The sequence below is a fragment of the Neopsephotus bourkii genome, unplaced genomic scaffold, assembly GCF_033783945.1.
Source record: "Neopsephotus bourkii isolate Nb327-2 ecotype Australia unplaced genomic scaffold, CSIRO-AGI_Nbou_v1 NB_547, whole genome shotgun sequence".
In the NCBI taxonomy this organism is placed as follows: domain Eukaryota; kingdom Metazoa; phylum Chordata; class Aves; order Psittaciformes; family Psittacidae; genus Neopsephotus; species Neopsephotus bourkii.
Genome location: NW_026901048.1, coordinates 1,770,556 through 1,787,740, shown reverse-complemented (window position 1 = coordinate 1,787,740; position 17,185 = coordinate 1,770,556). Strand labels below are relative to the sequence as shown.

The following is a 17,185-nucleotide window of genomic DNA, read 5'->3' as shown; positions in this document are numbered from 1 at the left end:
CAGGTTTTGTCTACGATATCTGTTTAGCCATCTGGAATGTTTCGCTGTTAGTCACTCTACTTAAATGGAAAGAAATTGTAATTGGCACAGTTTGTGACTTCTGACTTCATGTGTACTAATTTGCACAGCCTTTTCCAGCCCACTATTTCCTTATTTTCAGCAATTGCAAACTGAGAAACCAGCACAGATCTTAAAATTATCTAACAGACAAAAACTTGATACTTCTTGGAAGCACTCCTCTTAAAAGAGGAAACTGAAGAGGAAAGCTAATGAAACATGTCTTCTTGACACACTGTTCTCAGTTATGCAGATCCCAGTACATCGGCAGGTATACACATTCATGGTCCCAATACACAGGGTTCAACAGAATCAAATCTTACTCTGACACTTTAAATAAATAGAAGGGGGGTCCTCTAACATTTTCATAAGGCTGGCAGTGTTGGTCCTAACGTGATACTCAGTGTATTTTACATCTTATTAGCTTTCAGGCCAGCAGTTAATTCAAAACACATGGTTTTGAAATGTTAACTTATCCGAGGGACAAAACACACCACCAACAGGCACCTCAGGCAAGATACAGCAGTTGTCCACATGCATGCCCTTGGTCTCCTTCTACCAGTAGTGATGCAACTTAGCTCATGCCTCTCTTTTTCATGTGTTGTCAAGTTTGCGGAACTCAGCTTTCTCTGTAACCCAAGAAAAAAAATCTCTAGCCTCTTCCTCCTTCTCTCTCTCTCATCCCAAAGAACAGTAGACAAAACATTTTCAGTGCTAAAACTTAAATTTCTGAGCCTGCACAGTTGCTGTGGACGGAATCTCATTATATCCTTCTGACTGATCTGAAATGTACACCTCACAAAGCCCAAACTTGTGCCCAAACATTAGCCCAAACATGTAAACATACAATACCTGTGGACTTATTCGATGCTCTCCGTCGAATTTCAGTCACCATCAATCGTGATACTTGAGTAGTAAACTGCAGGAGGTCAGAAAATTTTTCTGTCATTGTACTTGGAGGAGCGTTTCCAAACACCTAAAATGAGAAAAATGGATGTATCACAAAGTCATTCAGTTTACAAGGATCACTATGAACTACCACCTTCCTTGGAGGAAGCAATACTCCTTGAAGGAGTATTACTATGGTTTTTGTTTTCCCACTGAAGTATTCATCACTGTACTGGTTTTCACAGTGCATGCTCTAAGGCATATTCGTAGTTGGCATTAACATATTCAGGAAGATAAGATCTGATGAATAAAAGGGAATCACAAGTTTTCCACAAAGGCCAAGACCACTGAGATTGCATGTAATGGGGTAAAAACTAAATACCAGAGCCAATGCTCCAACAGGAGTTTTGTTTTGACAGCAACTTCTTTACTATCTGGCTGGACCTAAACATCCCACAGGGGTGAACTGCGTGTACACACATGTAAATGCATGTAAAAATATGTGTAAAATCTTCTAGAAGGAGCTACGAAGTACAATTGCCTTGTTACCATCTTCCCATGATAAGCTGACAATGCCATGCTGCTGGCACTCTCTTACTCTCCTCTTGAAATCCTCCTGAACATAACAGCAGTAGTAACTAGAGATTTTTGTTTTTGTTTTTTTTTTTTTTAATAAATCGCCATTTGATTATAGTAATTTAGCATTAATTTGGTTAGTAAATCATTTATTTGAATAACATTTAACTGGGAGAAAGGCTTTAATTCTGTGGTACTGCACTAAGCTATAGAACACAACATTAGCTCAAAATGGATTAGCTAGTTTTCCAGCTAACTTGCTTTTCCTTCAAGACTGCTCACAAAGAGGAGTCTCTATCCACAGTTCTGACGTAAACCTTTCGCTAAAATGGTCACAGTAAACCCACAGTATTGACTATCAAAGTCTGCAATATGAAACTGGTATCACCACTTGTGATACCAGAACCTGAGCAGACTAGCTTGCTAAACACGTGAACAGTCTCAATACCTCCCTGCTATTTTACAATTCTCCCCTCATGGCTACTCTCATGACCTGCAGGAGTCATGAAATGAGCCAGGAAGCTTAAAAGATTTTCTAATGAAACTTTAGTTTCATTAGTTATATTTGCTGCTCAGAAAGAGGATGCAACCTACAGCCGTACAACTGATTTGGACTCACGAGTTGCTTCATCCTCATCTCCTTTCCCTGGGTGACTCAGTTATACTATTAAGGCTGAGCTGCCAACATACTTGACTGAGGTCACTCTTAAGTCTAGGGACATCCAGTGAAATCCACAATGTCACAGCCAACAAGGATGCAGAAACACCTTACCTTGAAATCCCAAAGTTACTGAAGAAAATTTAAAAGCTGCAAGACAGTATAACCTTTGTCTAAGTCTGACTTCTTACTCCCCTTAGTATCAGTTGCTCTGGCAGTTTACACAACAGCCAAAAATATTCTTCATACGAACTCGCATTGCAAAGTCACGATGAAACAGAGCCAGAAATACAACAGTGAAATTGAACACTCAGTTTCCACACAATTAAAATATTTTTCACCAAAAGCATAAGCATTTCTAATACAGGAAATTTTAACTACCATTAAAGAAAGCAAACAGATGCCCAGACATTAAATGTAGACAACTGTTCTCAACAGACTGACAAAACCATCCCTCATTTGGATTAAAGTACACAAGATTCCCAGTACAGACAATCCAAACTTCCCTAAACCTTTCACAAGACTTCCTTTTGCAATTGTCTATGTTGGCTCCCAGTTCATTCGAGAACCTCTAACTTCCACAAAGCTTTAAGAAGGGAAAATCACCCCAAGGCTTGCATATTCACTGGTATAACCTAAGCAAGGTTATCTACAGTAGAACACACTGGCAGAGCATCTTGTCATCATTAACTGCTTAAAGCTCTTTCACTCAGACCAAGGGAAGAGGAAAAACTGATAGCCCTACTACCTGTCCGGAGTTTGCCTAGAGTTGTCAGCAGACCCCACAAAATGCACAGAGGTCAAATTTACAGTAAAAGATTGACTGGGTGAACTGGATTTTAATTCATTGTCCCATAAACAAGTTTTCACTATGTAGAACAATCACCTACATTGGATATTTATATACTCTTTTGACTAAAGGCAGTAGTAAAAATCAGGAATAGGGTATGAAACATTTTATCAGTAAATCACCTTTTTAATAAGGAAAACAGCATGGCTCTTTCAAGAAAATGCAAACAAAGCACCTCTTATTTGAAACCAGCCTTTTTATCATTCCTTCCACTTTCTTTATATACTGCAAAAGTGTTACTGTCACTCTGGTAGAGTAATGCTTAAGTGAATGCACTGAATTCTGAAAGGAGACTTTTGAGTACTCTTCCAGAGGACAAATCTTTTGTTAATTATGCACCAATTTAGCTTTTCATTACTATGTGATTCACCATTTCATAAGCCTTCCTGAACAATGAGGAAACAGAAATGGTTTGTAAAGTCCATTTGTTACAGAACTAGCAAGACAGTGTAAAAGACAGCATGTTTGAGACATGCTGCATCTATAAACAAAAATTAAGAATGCTTTACCTCCTCTGGATAAACTCATTAATAATCCTCAAAATACCAGGAAAATGGAACTGCATATTACACAGGACTTCAGATACCTCTGAAGGGGGCAGGTGGGGACAGGATGAGGTATGACACCAAGACTCATACATGGTTTTTCCCTGGAAAAAGGGAAATATAACTCCCATTTTCAAGAAGGGGAAAATGGATGACCCAGGGAATTACAGACCAGTCAGTCTCACCTCTGTGCCTGGCAAAATCTTGGAGCAGATTCTCCTGGCAGGCATGCTAAGGCACATGAAAAACAACAAGGTGCTTGGTGACAGCCAGCATGGCTTCACTAAGGGGAAATCCTGCCTGACCAATTTGGTGGCTTTTTATGATGGGGCTACAGAACTGATGGACAGCGTTAAAGCAATTGATGTCATCTACCTGGATTTGTGTAAAGCGTTCAACACTGTCCTACACAACATCCTTGTCTCTAAATTGGAGAGACATCAATTTGATGAATAGACCACTTGTTGGATAAAGAACTGGCTGGATGGCCGCACACAAAGAGTTGTGGTCAATGGCTCAATGTCCAGCTGGAGACCAGTAACGAGTGGTGTCCCTCAGGGATCAGTGTTGGGACCGGTCTTGTTTAACATCTTTGTCGCTGACATGGACAGTGGGATTGAGTGCGCCCTCAGCAAGTTTGCCGATGACACCAAGCTGTGTGGTTCGGTTGATATGCTGGAGGGAAGGAATGCCATCCAGAGGGACCTTGACATGCTTGTGAGGTGGGCTGATGCCAACCTGATGAAGTTTAACCATGCCAAGTACAAGGCCCTACAGCTGGGTCGGAGCAATCCCAGGCACAGCTACAGGCTGGGCAGAGAAGAGATTCAGAGCAGCCCTGAGGAGAAGGACTTGGGGTGCTGGTCAATGAGAAAATGAACATGAGCCGGCAATGTGCGATTGCAGCCCAGAAAGCCAACTGTATCCTGGGCTGCATCAAAAGGAGTGTGACCAGCAGGTCGAAGGAGGTGATCCTGCCCTCTCCTCTGCTCCCGTGAGACCTCACTTGGAGTACTGTGTGCAGTTCTGGTGTCCTCAACATCAAAAGGACATGGATCTGTTGGAACAAGTCCAGAGGAGGGCCACAAGAATGATCAAGGGACTGGAGCACCTCCCATATGAAGATCGGCTGAGAAAGTTGGGACTGTTCAGCCTGGAGAAGAGAAGGCTGTGTGGAGACCTCATAGCAGCCTTCCAGTGTCTGAAGGGGGCCTACGAGGAAGCTGGGGATGGACTCTTCATTAGGGACTGTAGTGATAGGACAAGGGGTAACGGGTTAAAACTTAAACAGGGGAAGTTTAGATTGGATATAAGGAGGAAATTCTTTCCTGTTAGGGTGGTGAGGCACTGGAATGGGTTGCCCAAGGAGGTTGGGCAGTGTTCAAGGCCAGGTTGGAAGAGGCCTTCGGTAATATGGTTTAGAGCGAGGTGTCCCTGCCCATGGCAGGGGGGTTGGAACTTGATGATCTTAAGGTCCTTTCCAACCCTAACTATTCTATGATTCTATGGTTAAGCAGGAAGACCTCGAAAGAGCTCCTGGATACACTGGTTATTTAACTAGCTGCCTGTTGCTGGACACGGGGATATCTATAGGAAACAGACATACCTTCCTCAGTCTAGATCTCTGCATTCAGTAAAAACCACACTTCTCACAAAATCAGATTACACAGACACACCCTGCTTCCCTGCAAATACACACATGCCCCACCTCCAACAGCTCTCTACTCTGTACAAGAGATATTCTGAACTGCATATAAAGGTTTGGTGCAACAGCCTTGATCTGAGCTCCACAATCTATTTGGAGTTTTCTCTTCAAAACACAGACATCCCAATCTTGTAACAGATAATGCCTCTATCATCATGGACTTTGCTTAAGGCAGTGCCACAAGTACTCAGTCTCACTTAAACCTGTTCAACAAAATACAGGCAACTATGCAAAGTAACTGAGGAATTCAGAGTCTGAATTTGAATCAAGTTATTAATTGATACTAAAAACATTTGCAGCTAAATGACTTTGCTTGAGAAAGTAGAATTTAAAAAAAAATAACTTCCAGCAATTTTTTAGTGTTTCCCAGCTTCAAAAGTAGGTCTCAGAGGAAAGTCATCTCAGATTTTACAGTGAACCAAGATATATCTTATCTCCCACTGAAAATCTCATATAAGATTCTTCAGAAAGTGAAATATTTCTCCTATTCTATTTTTTCACTCCAATCAATTTCAGAGTTTGTCTTACTCTGACTCACAGAGTTACTAAGATAGCAGTATTGTTCCAAAATAAGATGTACCACAGACAGTACATGCAACAAGACACAAAACTAGATAAACCAAGGAAGCCACACCAGCTTCTACATGTAAGCCTCAAAAGAATAAGGTGGAGAAGGTGGAATTAACCAGGATCCTGAAAAGGGAAACTGTGGAAGTAGAAATAAATAGACATCACAACTGCTCAGCCTCTTGAACACAGGAAGAAGAGAACGCATTCATATGAAATGCAATGAAACAAATCCCCAGGTAATAGTGACAGATCTTGACTGACCAAGACAAATCAGTTCTGTTTGTGTTACATCACAGTTCCTTGAAAACTGATAATGGTTATCAAGGACAAGGTTATTAAGTGAGAAAGTGAAAGAACACAAACAATACATGCTTCCCTCAATGTGCCAAGCTATGATTCAGATTTTACAAAGGTTAGGAACTGAAGTGACAAAATCTGTGCCAAGAATAACAACTCCAAGAAGGTTACAGGTTGAAAACAGCCAGAGTTGTGGATAGTGATGTTAAAACCAAACAAGGAAACTAAAGGGAAAAGTAAGAGAGAAAACCACAGGTAGGATCCAAAAGCAAAACCTTTGGCAAACACGGAAGAATTTGTGTCTTCAGCCTCAAGTTCACCTCACTAAAGAAGGGAACAAAAGAGTCTCTACAATTTAGAGAAGGAAGAGAGTCCATCCACGAAATTACATGAATTCTGTAAAGCACGGAAAAGAGACATGGGAAATTTTGGGAAGCCAAAACCTATGATAAACATGGTGAAAACTGGGATCTAGGAGAAAATTGTAGCCAAAATGTATTCATACAGATGAAAATTGCAGAAACTATTAACCTTTTCAGAAGCTCTAAATGGTACCTAAGGCTAGAGCCTCAGGTACGTTATGCAAGAGCTCATTTGACATAGTAAGATGACCTGGGACTACTGATTTGCTTTTCAGAATGCTTCAACACATGAGCTTAATGGAAGACAGTGAGAGAGAACAAACGGTGCAAAGACATGAGGCAACTACAATTTGGGTCAAGTGGAGGGACCAAGAATTAGGATAAACCCAGCAAGCAGTATAAAGGAGAGGGAAAAAAAAGTGCAGTAAGAAATAAAGGGGGGAAAGAGAAAAGGGAGAAACAGCAAAGAAACTTAACTGTTCTTTTTAACCTCTGAAATCTAACCAAAGTCTAAGGAAAGACTGCTGTACAGAAATAGGACATGCATTGCTGCACTAGTTTTAAACCCAACTATTACACCAATTGCTATTTCCATAGATGCAAAGCTACTGCAAGTAAGTACCACAAGGGCCCAAAAAAGTTTGTCCTCCACCCGCAGATCACAACTAAGTGCTGAAGCAGCTATAGTGGTTATGTTTTTTCATTCAGAAAAAAAGCCACCTGTAACCACCAGAGGGAGATTTCTAAGCATAACTACATCAAAATCACCTTCAGGAGCTCAAGCCAAGATTAAGACTTTATTGTGCTAATTTGTAAAAACAAACTAAGAAAGTCCATAACTAAAGGGCATACAATCCAAGCAGATAAATTAAAAAGGAAGCAGATAAACTGTGTTTACTTCTCCCAAACTCACACAACAGGTTACCAGTAGAACTAGGAATAATACCTAGGGCAACAGAATGACATTTAGGGGATCTCTCCACTAAAGTATGCTACCTAGTAGACTAAAAATCCTATTAATACTATGCCTTGACCAAGATTAATTTTCCTTCACAGCATTATCATGGTTTAACCTCAGTCAGCAACTAAGCACCACACATCCATTCACTCACTCCACAAGCTACCTCCATCCTATGAGGGAGAGAACTGGAAGAGTAAAAGTTAGAAAATTTGTGGGTTGACATAGGTAAAGCAAAAGCTGTGCAGGCAAGCAAAGCAAAACAAGTAATTCTTTCACCACTTCCCATTGGCAGGCAGGTGTTCAGCCATCTCCAGGAAAGCAGGGCTCCATCACGTGTAACAGTTACTTGGGAAGACAAATACCATCACTCTGAACATCCTCCCTTTCCTTTTTCCCCTAGATTTTACTTCTGAGCATGATGCCATATGGTCTGGAATATCCCTTGAGTCAGTTGGGATCAGCTGTCCTGGTTGCATCTCCTCCCAACTCCCTGTGCACCCCAGTCTACTCACTGGTAGGATGATAAAAGGCCTTAATCCTGTGTAAACCCTGCTCACCAATAGTGAAAACATCCCCATGTTATCAACACTGTTTCCAGCACAAATCCAAAACATAGCCTCATATCAACGACGAAGAAAATTAACTCTATCCCAGACAAAACCAGCACAAGCATGTAAGCAGTTCAATGTTTAACACCATCATAATCATAATTTAAAGAAAACATCCATCTAAGAGAAGACTGAGCCAATTTTCCTGTCGGGTGTTGTATTTTAGTTTTTGGATGATTCCAGTTCTCCACAGTAGCATATGAAAGCACAAATCCATCACCCAATAAAAGCAAGGGTTCAGGTCACGGCAGGAAAAAAAAAAAAACCAAACAAGCTAGATCTGTATCTACTACTCTTTCAAGACCCTAAAACTACTATCCAATTTGTTATTCACAATGAAGTGACGGAGTAATTGAGTGACATAAGATATCAGTAGGATTTAGCTCCTATTAATTCCAATGACAGTCATCACAGTCCTGCCGTCAAACAAAATCTCAGTGCCAGAGCACAAGGGAGTAGTGAAACATGAATGGCACTGTGCAAGTGGCTATTACATCTTCCCTACAGACTGCTTGCTCAAAATTCCCCTTGACCAAGAAGAGGCATTCAGGCTCAATACATAGGAAAAGGGCTGCTGGGGATGAGAATGCAAAGAATTTATCACAAGAGGAGATTCAAATTGCACAGCTAGTGTAGCCTAGCAAAACTAAATCTGACAGGAGATACTATGATTGTTAGTCTCTAAAAATTTACATCAGCACCATAATTGTAAAGAAGAGTCAAGAGTTACACTCAAGGACACTGCTATCACACAAATAAATAGATATGAACTTGCTACATGGAAGTTTAGATTGGAAATCAGATGATTGCAATAACAACAACTCTGCAGTAAAGCTCTGTGACAGCCTACAGCTATTGTAGACTGCACTTCAGAAAAAGTGATAATAGAAGGAAATCTCTAAGGGCAGGTTTACTCACTAAAAAACACTATGTGAGGAGAAAGGGAAAACTGAAAGGATGCAAACAGAAGAAAAGTTCCTGTTGTGCTAAAATCAAAGTCTTGGAAATAGAAATCTGAGCAGTCAATTCAAATAAAGAAAATGCCTCCTGCAGATTCTGCAGCTTACCCTGTTAAACACCGGTAGCATCATGTAAAGTTTTTCTTCTTGTTCTTTCTGGGTCATGTGCCGTGGAGGATGGCAGAGCTCTGTGAAAAGGCGACGCAGATGCATCAAGCCCAATGCATTGTCCTGAGGGCTACACTCCTCCTGCCGTGGCCGGCCCATGATCCTCTTCACCATATTCATCTTGACTGGCTTCTGGAAGCTCCCTTGTATCCTGTTCAGAAAGAAAAATGACCTTACTGAGTACAACAGATTGAGGCATTATTTGAACGAAGCCTTCAAATATACAGCATCCTCTCTCACGGTAAGTACCATGCTGCAGTTAAGAGCATTAGCTATTTTTTTATGCCAGGCATTGATTAGTATGTTCCTGGAGAAAAACATCCGATACCCTTTAGCACAAAGCACAACTGACCAGGCTTTTAACACTACAAAATCCTTTGGTATTTTTTGTTAGATTATTTTTATGATTCTTTGGTGCACATTCCACAGCACTTACAGCAGTGTTATCCACATACTGCAAAGTATTCTCAAAATAAAACTAGAATAAAATCAGTACCAGTTATGTACTTTAAAATCTAACCAAACAAGACCTTCAAACTCTGTCAGATACTGGCTTTATCTTACAGAGGTATGCTTAAATTTTTTTTTCCTGATTTTCCTATGACAAATACACAGGCCTATCCAATGGAGCTATCGTTCCTCTCACACTTTAGCTGTTGGATCAGCAGAAGAACACCATGGTCTTCTACCTCCTGAAGCACAAGAAACTTATTTTAGAATCATTTTTAGAATGATTGGGGTTGGAAGGGACCTTTAAAGATGATCCTTTCCAGCAGACGTCAGGGCAGATGAAATCCCTTAGCAGAATCAGGGCCTACAAGTGTGATGCTTCCTGTAGTTGAAATAAGAATACTTCATCAGTGTCCTATCCTTGATAGGCAGTCTGTAGTAAACACCAGCCACAAGATTCCCTTTTTGGTTTGGTCTCTAATTTTCACCCTTAAACTCTCAAACTGTGCACTGCTATATCAAAAGAATCACTATGCAATCAATCCATTTTTAATGTAGAAGGCAACACCCCCACCTTTCCTTCCTTGCCTGTCCCTCCTGAACAGTTTCTAGTCATCAATTGCATTCCTCTAATCACTTGATTCATCCAGACAAGTTTCAGGGACAGTGGTCAGCTGACAGCTTTCCAGATCCTCCGGGTTGTTACCTATGCTGCACGCATTGGTACAGAAGCTTTTACAGTAGACCCTGTAATAGTCTTCAAAACAACATAGACCAAATCTTCTGAATGCGAGACTGAAGTCTTATCAAGCAGGACCTTGCACAAGAGTTGAGAGGGTGAGAGCAGATAAATCCCTCAGACACAGCCAATTGGACACTATACAAAAGGGACTATTCACACAACTACATTCAATTAAGGGAACGAGTAAAGGTGAAACAGGTTCATCTCCATATACAAAATTAAGGAGAACAACAATGAAATACTCCATGGAATTGTAACGTCTACCTCACATTGCTTGAAGGCCATTATTAAAAGAAAGGTCAGTAACAGCTATAGAAATTATTCAAGGGTAGAAAATGCCTTATAGCAAGAAAGGACAAGAACTTCATTATTTAAATTATCAAAAAGAGAGGTTACCATGAAGGGTCAATTATTACAAAAAGTGATGATTCCAAAGGTGCTGTGATCAGAGTAATGAAGGGAAAATACCCACTAGTGAAGAACTCAAACCCAGAGATTAAGTTGTGAGGAAAGACAGTGGGTGATAAAGCCAGAAAAATAACACCAGCTACAAACAAGGACTACGCTTTTAAAACTGAAGATAATTAGCTACTAGTAAGAATCACTAACAGAAGATAGATTCTCTCTAACCCCAAAATATAATACCTTTCTGGAATGAGTTCATAGAACAGCGTTTTCTTAACACGCAAGAAAAATCAGAATGCTAACATGCATTTTGGTACACCACAAAAATCAATTTATGAAATGAGAAGTTATCAAAAAAGCTAAGCTAAGGTACAAGCCAGAAACCATCAGCTCATGCTGGAAAATTGCACTGGCTTTTCATATTTGAAGAAAAATGAGACAGAACTGGATGTTGTCCTTTATTGTATTATCCCTAAGAAATAATACAGGTAACAGACTTCAAATCAGTATGACTCTCACAGTTAAAAATGGAACACCACAGTTTCTGGAGATGGTTCCTCCAGAAACTCACACCTTTTCCCAAACTCTTCAGTTTGAGAACTCTTTTCTCACTGTAATAACACATAAACTAGCAGAATACCACATCTGAGCTCAACAAGCCAGAACTTCACTAAGCAACAGGGGAAAAAGTCTGCATTTTCTTTTTCATAAAATCTTTTAAAGATAACATTTTTAATTTCTTTTTACAATGCACAAAATGCTGAGAACTTTAAATCCAATACGTTATTGTTGAATCCACTGCTGTAGACTTTTGCTAGCACATTCCATTTTTCTTTTAAATCCTATTACTTTATTCAGCCTAAGTGTATACCAGAACAGGAATTTGACACTGGTTCAGTTACACAGTTGCAGTTCTAGATCTGACAATCTTCTCAGAATCAGAAAAGTCCGAGCACGTGTTGTACACCATTCTCCTGTTGTAACAGGAACCTGCTGAGACGGTTTCTCCAAGATGCAACCTATTTTCCTCCACTGGGGCAGTTTTAACCCAGAGGGATGAGAAATGCAAAGAATAAGAACAATAGTCCTAATTTATCAAAATAGTCATGGTCCCTCTTGCCTATTCCCCAGCACAATCATGTATTCAACCTCAGCATAAGAGAGGGGGAAGAAAGGAGGGGAGAATGGGTGTCACATAGCACAAGTAACATCCAAAGTATTTTTTTTCCCCCAGAAGTAACCAAAAGACACTAGAAAATTGATATATTCCATGAGTGCACTTAATGTAATGTGGAACCCAAGACTCAACAACTCCCCCTTACAAAAAAAAAAAAAAAAAAAAAAGGCTGACCCAAAAAAACCCATCCACCACATCAAACACCACAATGCCATGGAATTTCAGATTTCTATCCCAAATACATCCCTGCAACGCTCAGAAAATCTTCCCTAGAAGACACTGCTTTGGAAGTATCTTTTACTGTAAAATATTTACTTCTTTGATGTCTTTCAAAGATACAGAGCCACGTTACAGTGTACAAAGTGAAGATAGGTGTAGCAACACTGACATTTACACCTTGAGATCCTTTCAGCATATGCTGTTTCTCTTTGATGATGCCCTCTAGATCAGCTTTTTCTGGCAGTGTTCTGCATTCGCAGACTTCAAAATCATGTAAAGTCTACCCTCAAGTTCCACTGCAGATCAACCCCCATGTACACAATATATTCATTTCAAGCAGAGTAGATATGACTTGTGGGATTATTCTAGAGTTGAGTCCTACTGTGTTTCTGTCCAATCAGAAGGACTAGCATGGGCTCCATGCAACATCATCCAGAATGCATTAGACATGAAATCTGAAAAAAGTCTGTGATTTCTTTTTTGCCAGTCCAAACACAATGATATTTTTTTTCATTACCATAGCACAGATTACCTATTGAAATACAAGGAAGATAGCTGTAGGATAGCTCTGGTATCTTCAGCAACAAGCCCAAATCTTAGACATGTGAAGAAAATTATTCATGTTTACTGCAGGCAGAAACTTCCTCACTGTGAATCGCACTACCAGAACTTACTCATAGTAAGAAAACATTGAGGTGTTAAAAGCTCATGTAAAAAAACATAAACAAACAAACCCCAAACAAACAAAACCTAAAATCTTTGGATGAATGACATCAGAAATACTACACCACAGCACTACACGTTTGCCAGGTGAAAGGGCAGTGGTATGTTGCTACTATGTTTTATATAAATATTTTGACTGAGGTTTTCTCTGTTTAGACCTAGGCCTGCACAAGAGAAAGCAGTACACCTAAACTTTTTATTGCAAACAAAAAATAACTAGAAGGAAGCCCTTCCTGTTCTACTAAGTGAAAGCATTGGCAGTCTTCACAGTCAGCTGTAACTGCCATACAACTTGAATTCAACATTAAGGGCTGACAAACTCCTGAATGACAAAAATGAAAGGAGCCCAGTATTTTCAGCAACAGTCAAGTCAACTGTTCACAACTGCTTCCTTATAGCACATGATGACCAGGTACCCAGCACTACAAAAGCCTACAGAAACCTTAAGGAAAGCAAACATAAGTATGGAACACCTGCCTTGCAATTGCTTTTAGAGCTGGAATTGGCCTGGCTCTGAGCATGCATGGTAATGTACAGTCTTAAATTGCACACTCACCTCCTGTAGTCATCCACAGGGCGTCCTGCCTCTCTCAACAGCTGTTTCACAAGCAGCTAGTCAGTATTTTATTACTTTATCCCTCCAAGCATGATGCTGCTCCTTGGGTACCACAATTCAGACTGAAAGCCTGCTCTGGTGACACAGCGATGCATTTCCTCATAGGTGCTTCTGTCCTGCTCATCACTGAGAGGCCAGAATGCCTCTCAGCTATTAAATCAACTTATTTTCATAAATCTGCCCCAGATCACAGGTGCGTTAACAGCCTCAATATACACACACTGTACATACACACACATCTTATTCTAAAACTGGTGGTGTCCAATAATCTGGATCTTGTTTAGGAAACTTTGGAGAGTAGTTAATCCTACATGTCATTTGTAATGCTTGAGCCTGTTTGTTTGCATTGTATTTAATTAGAGAACAACTGAGGTCCTTCTCCCTGTCAGCTTGTTATCTTCAACATAGACACCAGGTACGCAGAGGAAGCACTTCAACAGCAACTCCAAAATCCTCATGAGTAGTATTGTGGAAGAAGCTGGACAGAAGCTGGTTGTCAGGAGAGAAGGCCTTCCCTGCCTCATGTCCCCTCTTCCAGCATGTACAGCTCTTTATTACACAGCCACTATACGAGTTACTTCCCCCAGCAGGTCCAAGCAGGCACATTGCTCAGAAGAAATCTTTGAGCTGGACAGTCTGACTGTTGAATCTTTGGCTTTTTTAAGCTGAGTTAGAAGTTATTTTGCAATAGCAAACTAAGCACGTGGAAGCTCTATGATGCAGGTGCACAGTTACAGGTACATGGTTTATCAAGAGGGCTGACGCAGTTTGACCCACTGCACCCATCTTCTGCCACCTGAGCTAAAAAGGTGAATTAACGGCAGTTGCATATCATCCTGCTCTGACTGGACCAAAACAAAGACACTTAGTGAGCAGATTTCAAACATGCACAAACACAGCAACAATAAAAATACTGCTCTTACAAAACACATTGCTGTTTCCTACTAGTGGTAGAAACAGAAGTCTCCATGTGAAGAGAAATGAAGCAGGCAGTATAAGAACAGCATAAGCATCCTTACTTAAGCCCCTTCATTTTCTTCCACTGGATGTCAGATGGCTATCCATTTTCCTGTGAGCATAAGCAAGGCTGACCCATTTGAGAAGCTCTCATACAAACCCATTCATCAAATTATTCACTTTCCTGTTCTATTTATATGGGAATCCTACAAGATGAACCCATGAGATTCTTGAGAAGTTTCACAGGAGTTAGTGCAAGAGGTAACTTCTACCCTTTAAAATATTTTAATGAGATTCCTTCTGTTGGTGGCAGCAGCTGGACAAATGATCATGTATTACATTACATAAAATACCAACAACTTCCAAAGCTCAAAGACAGACACTGCGAAAAAAACATAACACACACACACATAACCATTAACACAACTTAGGGTATGACAATGTATGGGTAACACTACCAAACCTATCAAAACATTTGTGAAAGAAAAACAAGTAGACAGAAGCTGCATGAGGCACACTCATTTTCACAATAGCTATTATAGGTCCAAGCTGTGCATCTAGTTCCAAAAGAGTGTTATTTAAGTAAGCAGCTAGGTAATTATCTGCTTTGTAATTAGTCACAAGTGTTTCTCCAGGCACTATACTAGTATTACATCAGCATCTTCGCAGTGAAACAGGAATGAGTATTATTTCTTTGCAGATTATAAAGGGATACCAGTGCACACCTCCACCCCAGCTATCTCAGGCAAAAGATATTTGAGATAAGTCTTGTTGCTACAGTGAAATCATGGAAGTCCATTATGATCACTAAAATCCACACCTGTTATTTCTCTCCACACTTATTTCCTGATTATAAGATTCCCTACCCATGTAATTAATACCATCATTCAAAAGATTATCATCAATATGCACTATTAAAAAGGACATTTTCTGGCCTTCAAAAGAAACAATGAAGAGCTGTTACAGGCTAGATATGCATTCATTTGTCCTTAGAATTGAACTGGAATAATAAATTCTTTTTGTAGGCAAAAACATCAGCAGGGCGAGAAGCCAGGAACACAACTACTTCCTCTAGTTCCCCACCACCAAACAAACCCAGCTACTTACACATAAAGAAATCATGCACAAGGAAGCTGTGTTGTTGAAAAGGAAGCCGTCAGCTCTCCCTGATGGACTGAACTAGCACATACTCATCTGGGGAATATTGCCTGACCCCTGTAAAACAGGACCTGGAACAAAATCAGCATGCCAACTCAGTATTAAAAGTGCCTATTCCTGTACTAAATTTTTGTCTTGCTAAAGAGCTAGTTGTCTAGTTAAAAAAGGAACTATTCATTGAGAAATCGTCCCAACAGGAAAACACCACCAGCTCCCACTCTAATTTTTGTATTGCGAAGTATTCTTAAGGGAAGTGTGCAGGCAAAGATGTGTGGGGCTACACTATTAGTTCAGGCTCATGGCTTTTCTGTGTGTTTGCTTTTTTCCTTTGCACTGAAATATTTTAAAACTTATCTTAAGGAGCCTTATATTATCACCTGAAATCTTACCCCTCCCTTGTTTAGAAGAATGTAAGTGCACAGACCAACCTAATGAAATACTGGTTTGTTTCTACAGGGTTAAATACATGTTTACAGGTGTGTCTCAGTTCACAGGTAGTGTCCAAACCAGGAAGTTCAATGCAGTTATTTTTTGCTTTAATTCTTCTAAAAAAATAAATAAACGAAAGGAAAGAAAAAATCTTGTTAAACTCATTCAGGACTTTTTTCCTGTTCTCTGAACTCAAATCAGATGAGTATTTAAAGATGCAGTTCCTTTGTTACTTGCAACATTAGAAATGCTATCCTCATGCTCAGTCTGACCTTAATACCTTGACATTGATGCAAAAAAAATTCTTAATACTTCAACAAATATGAGGAACTTAAGTAACTGGTTAGTAAGAAAGATACAGATATAAAACACAGACTATCAGTCTTCTTTCTAGGTCCATTTCCCACAAATTATTCATGATAATGACACATTAAAGCAAGTGCTGATAGATTTCCTGTGGTTTGTACCCTCTTGAAGGTTAATGTTTTATATTCAGTGAGAAAGAAGGACAACAAATAATAGTGATACTTTTGACCTATGCTGCAGGGATGGAGGAAAGCTGTCTTACTGAAGAATAATGATGAAAGTATTTCATATTTAGTACTAACTTAAATGAACTTCAGTTATATCAAGGTTTTTCACTTCATTTTGTTCAAATAAGAAAATAAAGTACTGCTTTTTACCTCTGCATATAGCCTATTTTTTACTGACTTACTAGTTTATAACTCATGTCTATAAGATAATCCTACCATTGAATTTTCTAATAACCAAAAATCTTATTTTCCAAAATTACTTCCACTACTTTAATACAATATTTCCAAGCCACAAGCATTTCTTCCACCACCTCTGCAACAAAGCCTGTAAAACAATTAAATCCTACCACAGCTGAAAACATGTAGTACTTCTCCAAACCACAGTTCAAGTTGCATCAATTTTCTTTGCTTCTATTTCCGTACACAAAAAGCACAGACAACTAAGACCTCAAGTGCAGACCCACCATCCATTGTGGGTGACTTGTGACTGAAGAGCCTACTTCAACTTCATTTTTTAGTGCAATAGCACAGAACAGTTACCTAGCATGAAGGACTACCAATGTACATGTGGA

General features: G+C 39.7%; 1 protein-coding gene across 7 annotated transcripts in view; it reads right to left on the bottom strand.

The window, feature by feature from the left end:
- The window catches only part of WDFY3 (WD repeat and FYVE domain containing 3), a 173,662-nt gene that overhangs the window by 109,073 nt on the left and 47,404 nt on the right, over positions 1-17,185 (bottom strand). For all 7 annotated transcript variants that reach the window (XM_061350991.1, XM_061350994.1, XM_061350992.1 and 4 more), the window contains 2 exons: positions 9,145-9,355; positions 910-1,033 (listed from right to left, as the gene is read on the bottom strand). In XM_061350991.1, coding sequence (XP_061206975.1) covers positions 910-1,033; positions 9,145-9,324 — 304 coding nt within the window. In that variant the 5' untranslated portion in view covers positions 9,325-9,355. The remainder of the gene's footprint in view (positions 1-909; positions 1,034-9,144; positions 9,356-17,185) is intronic.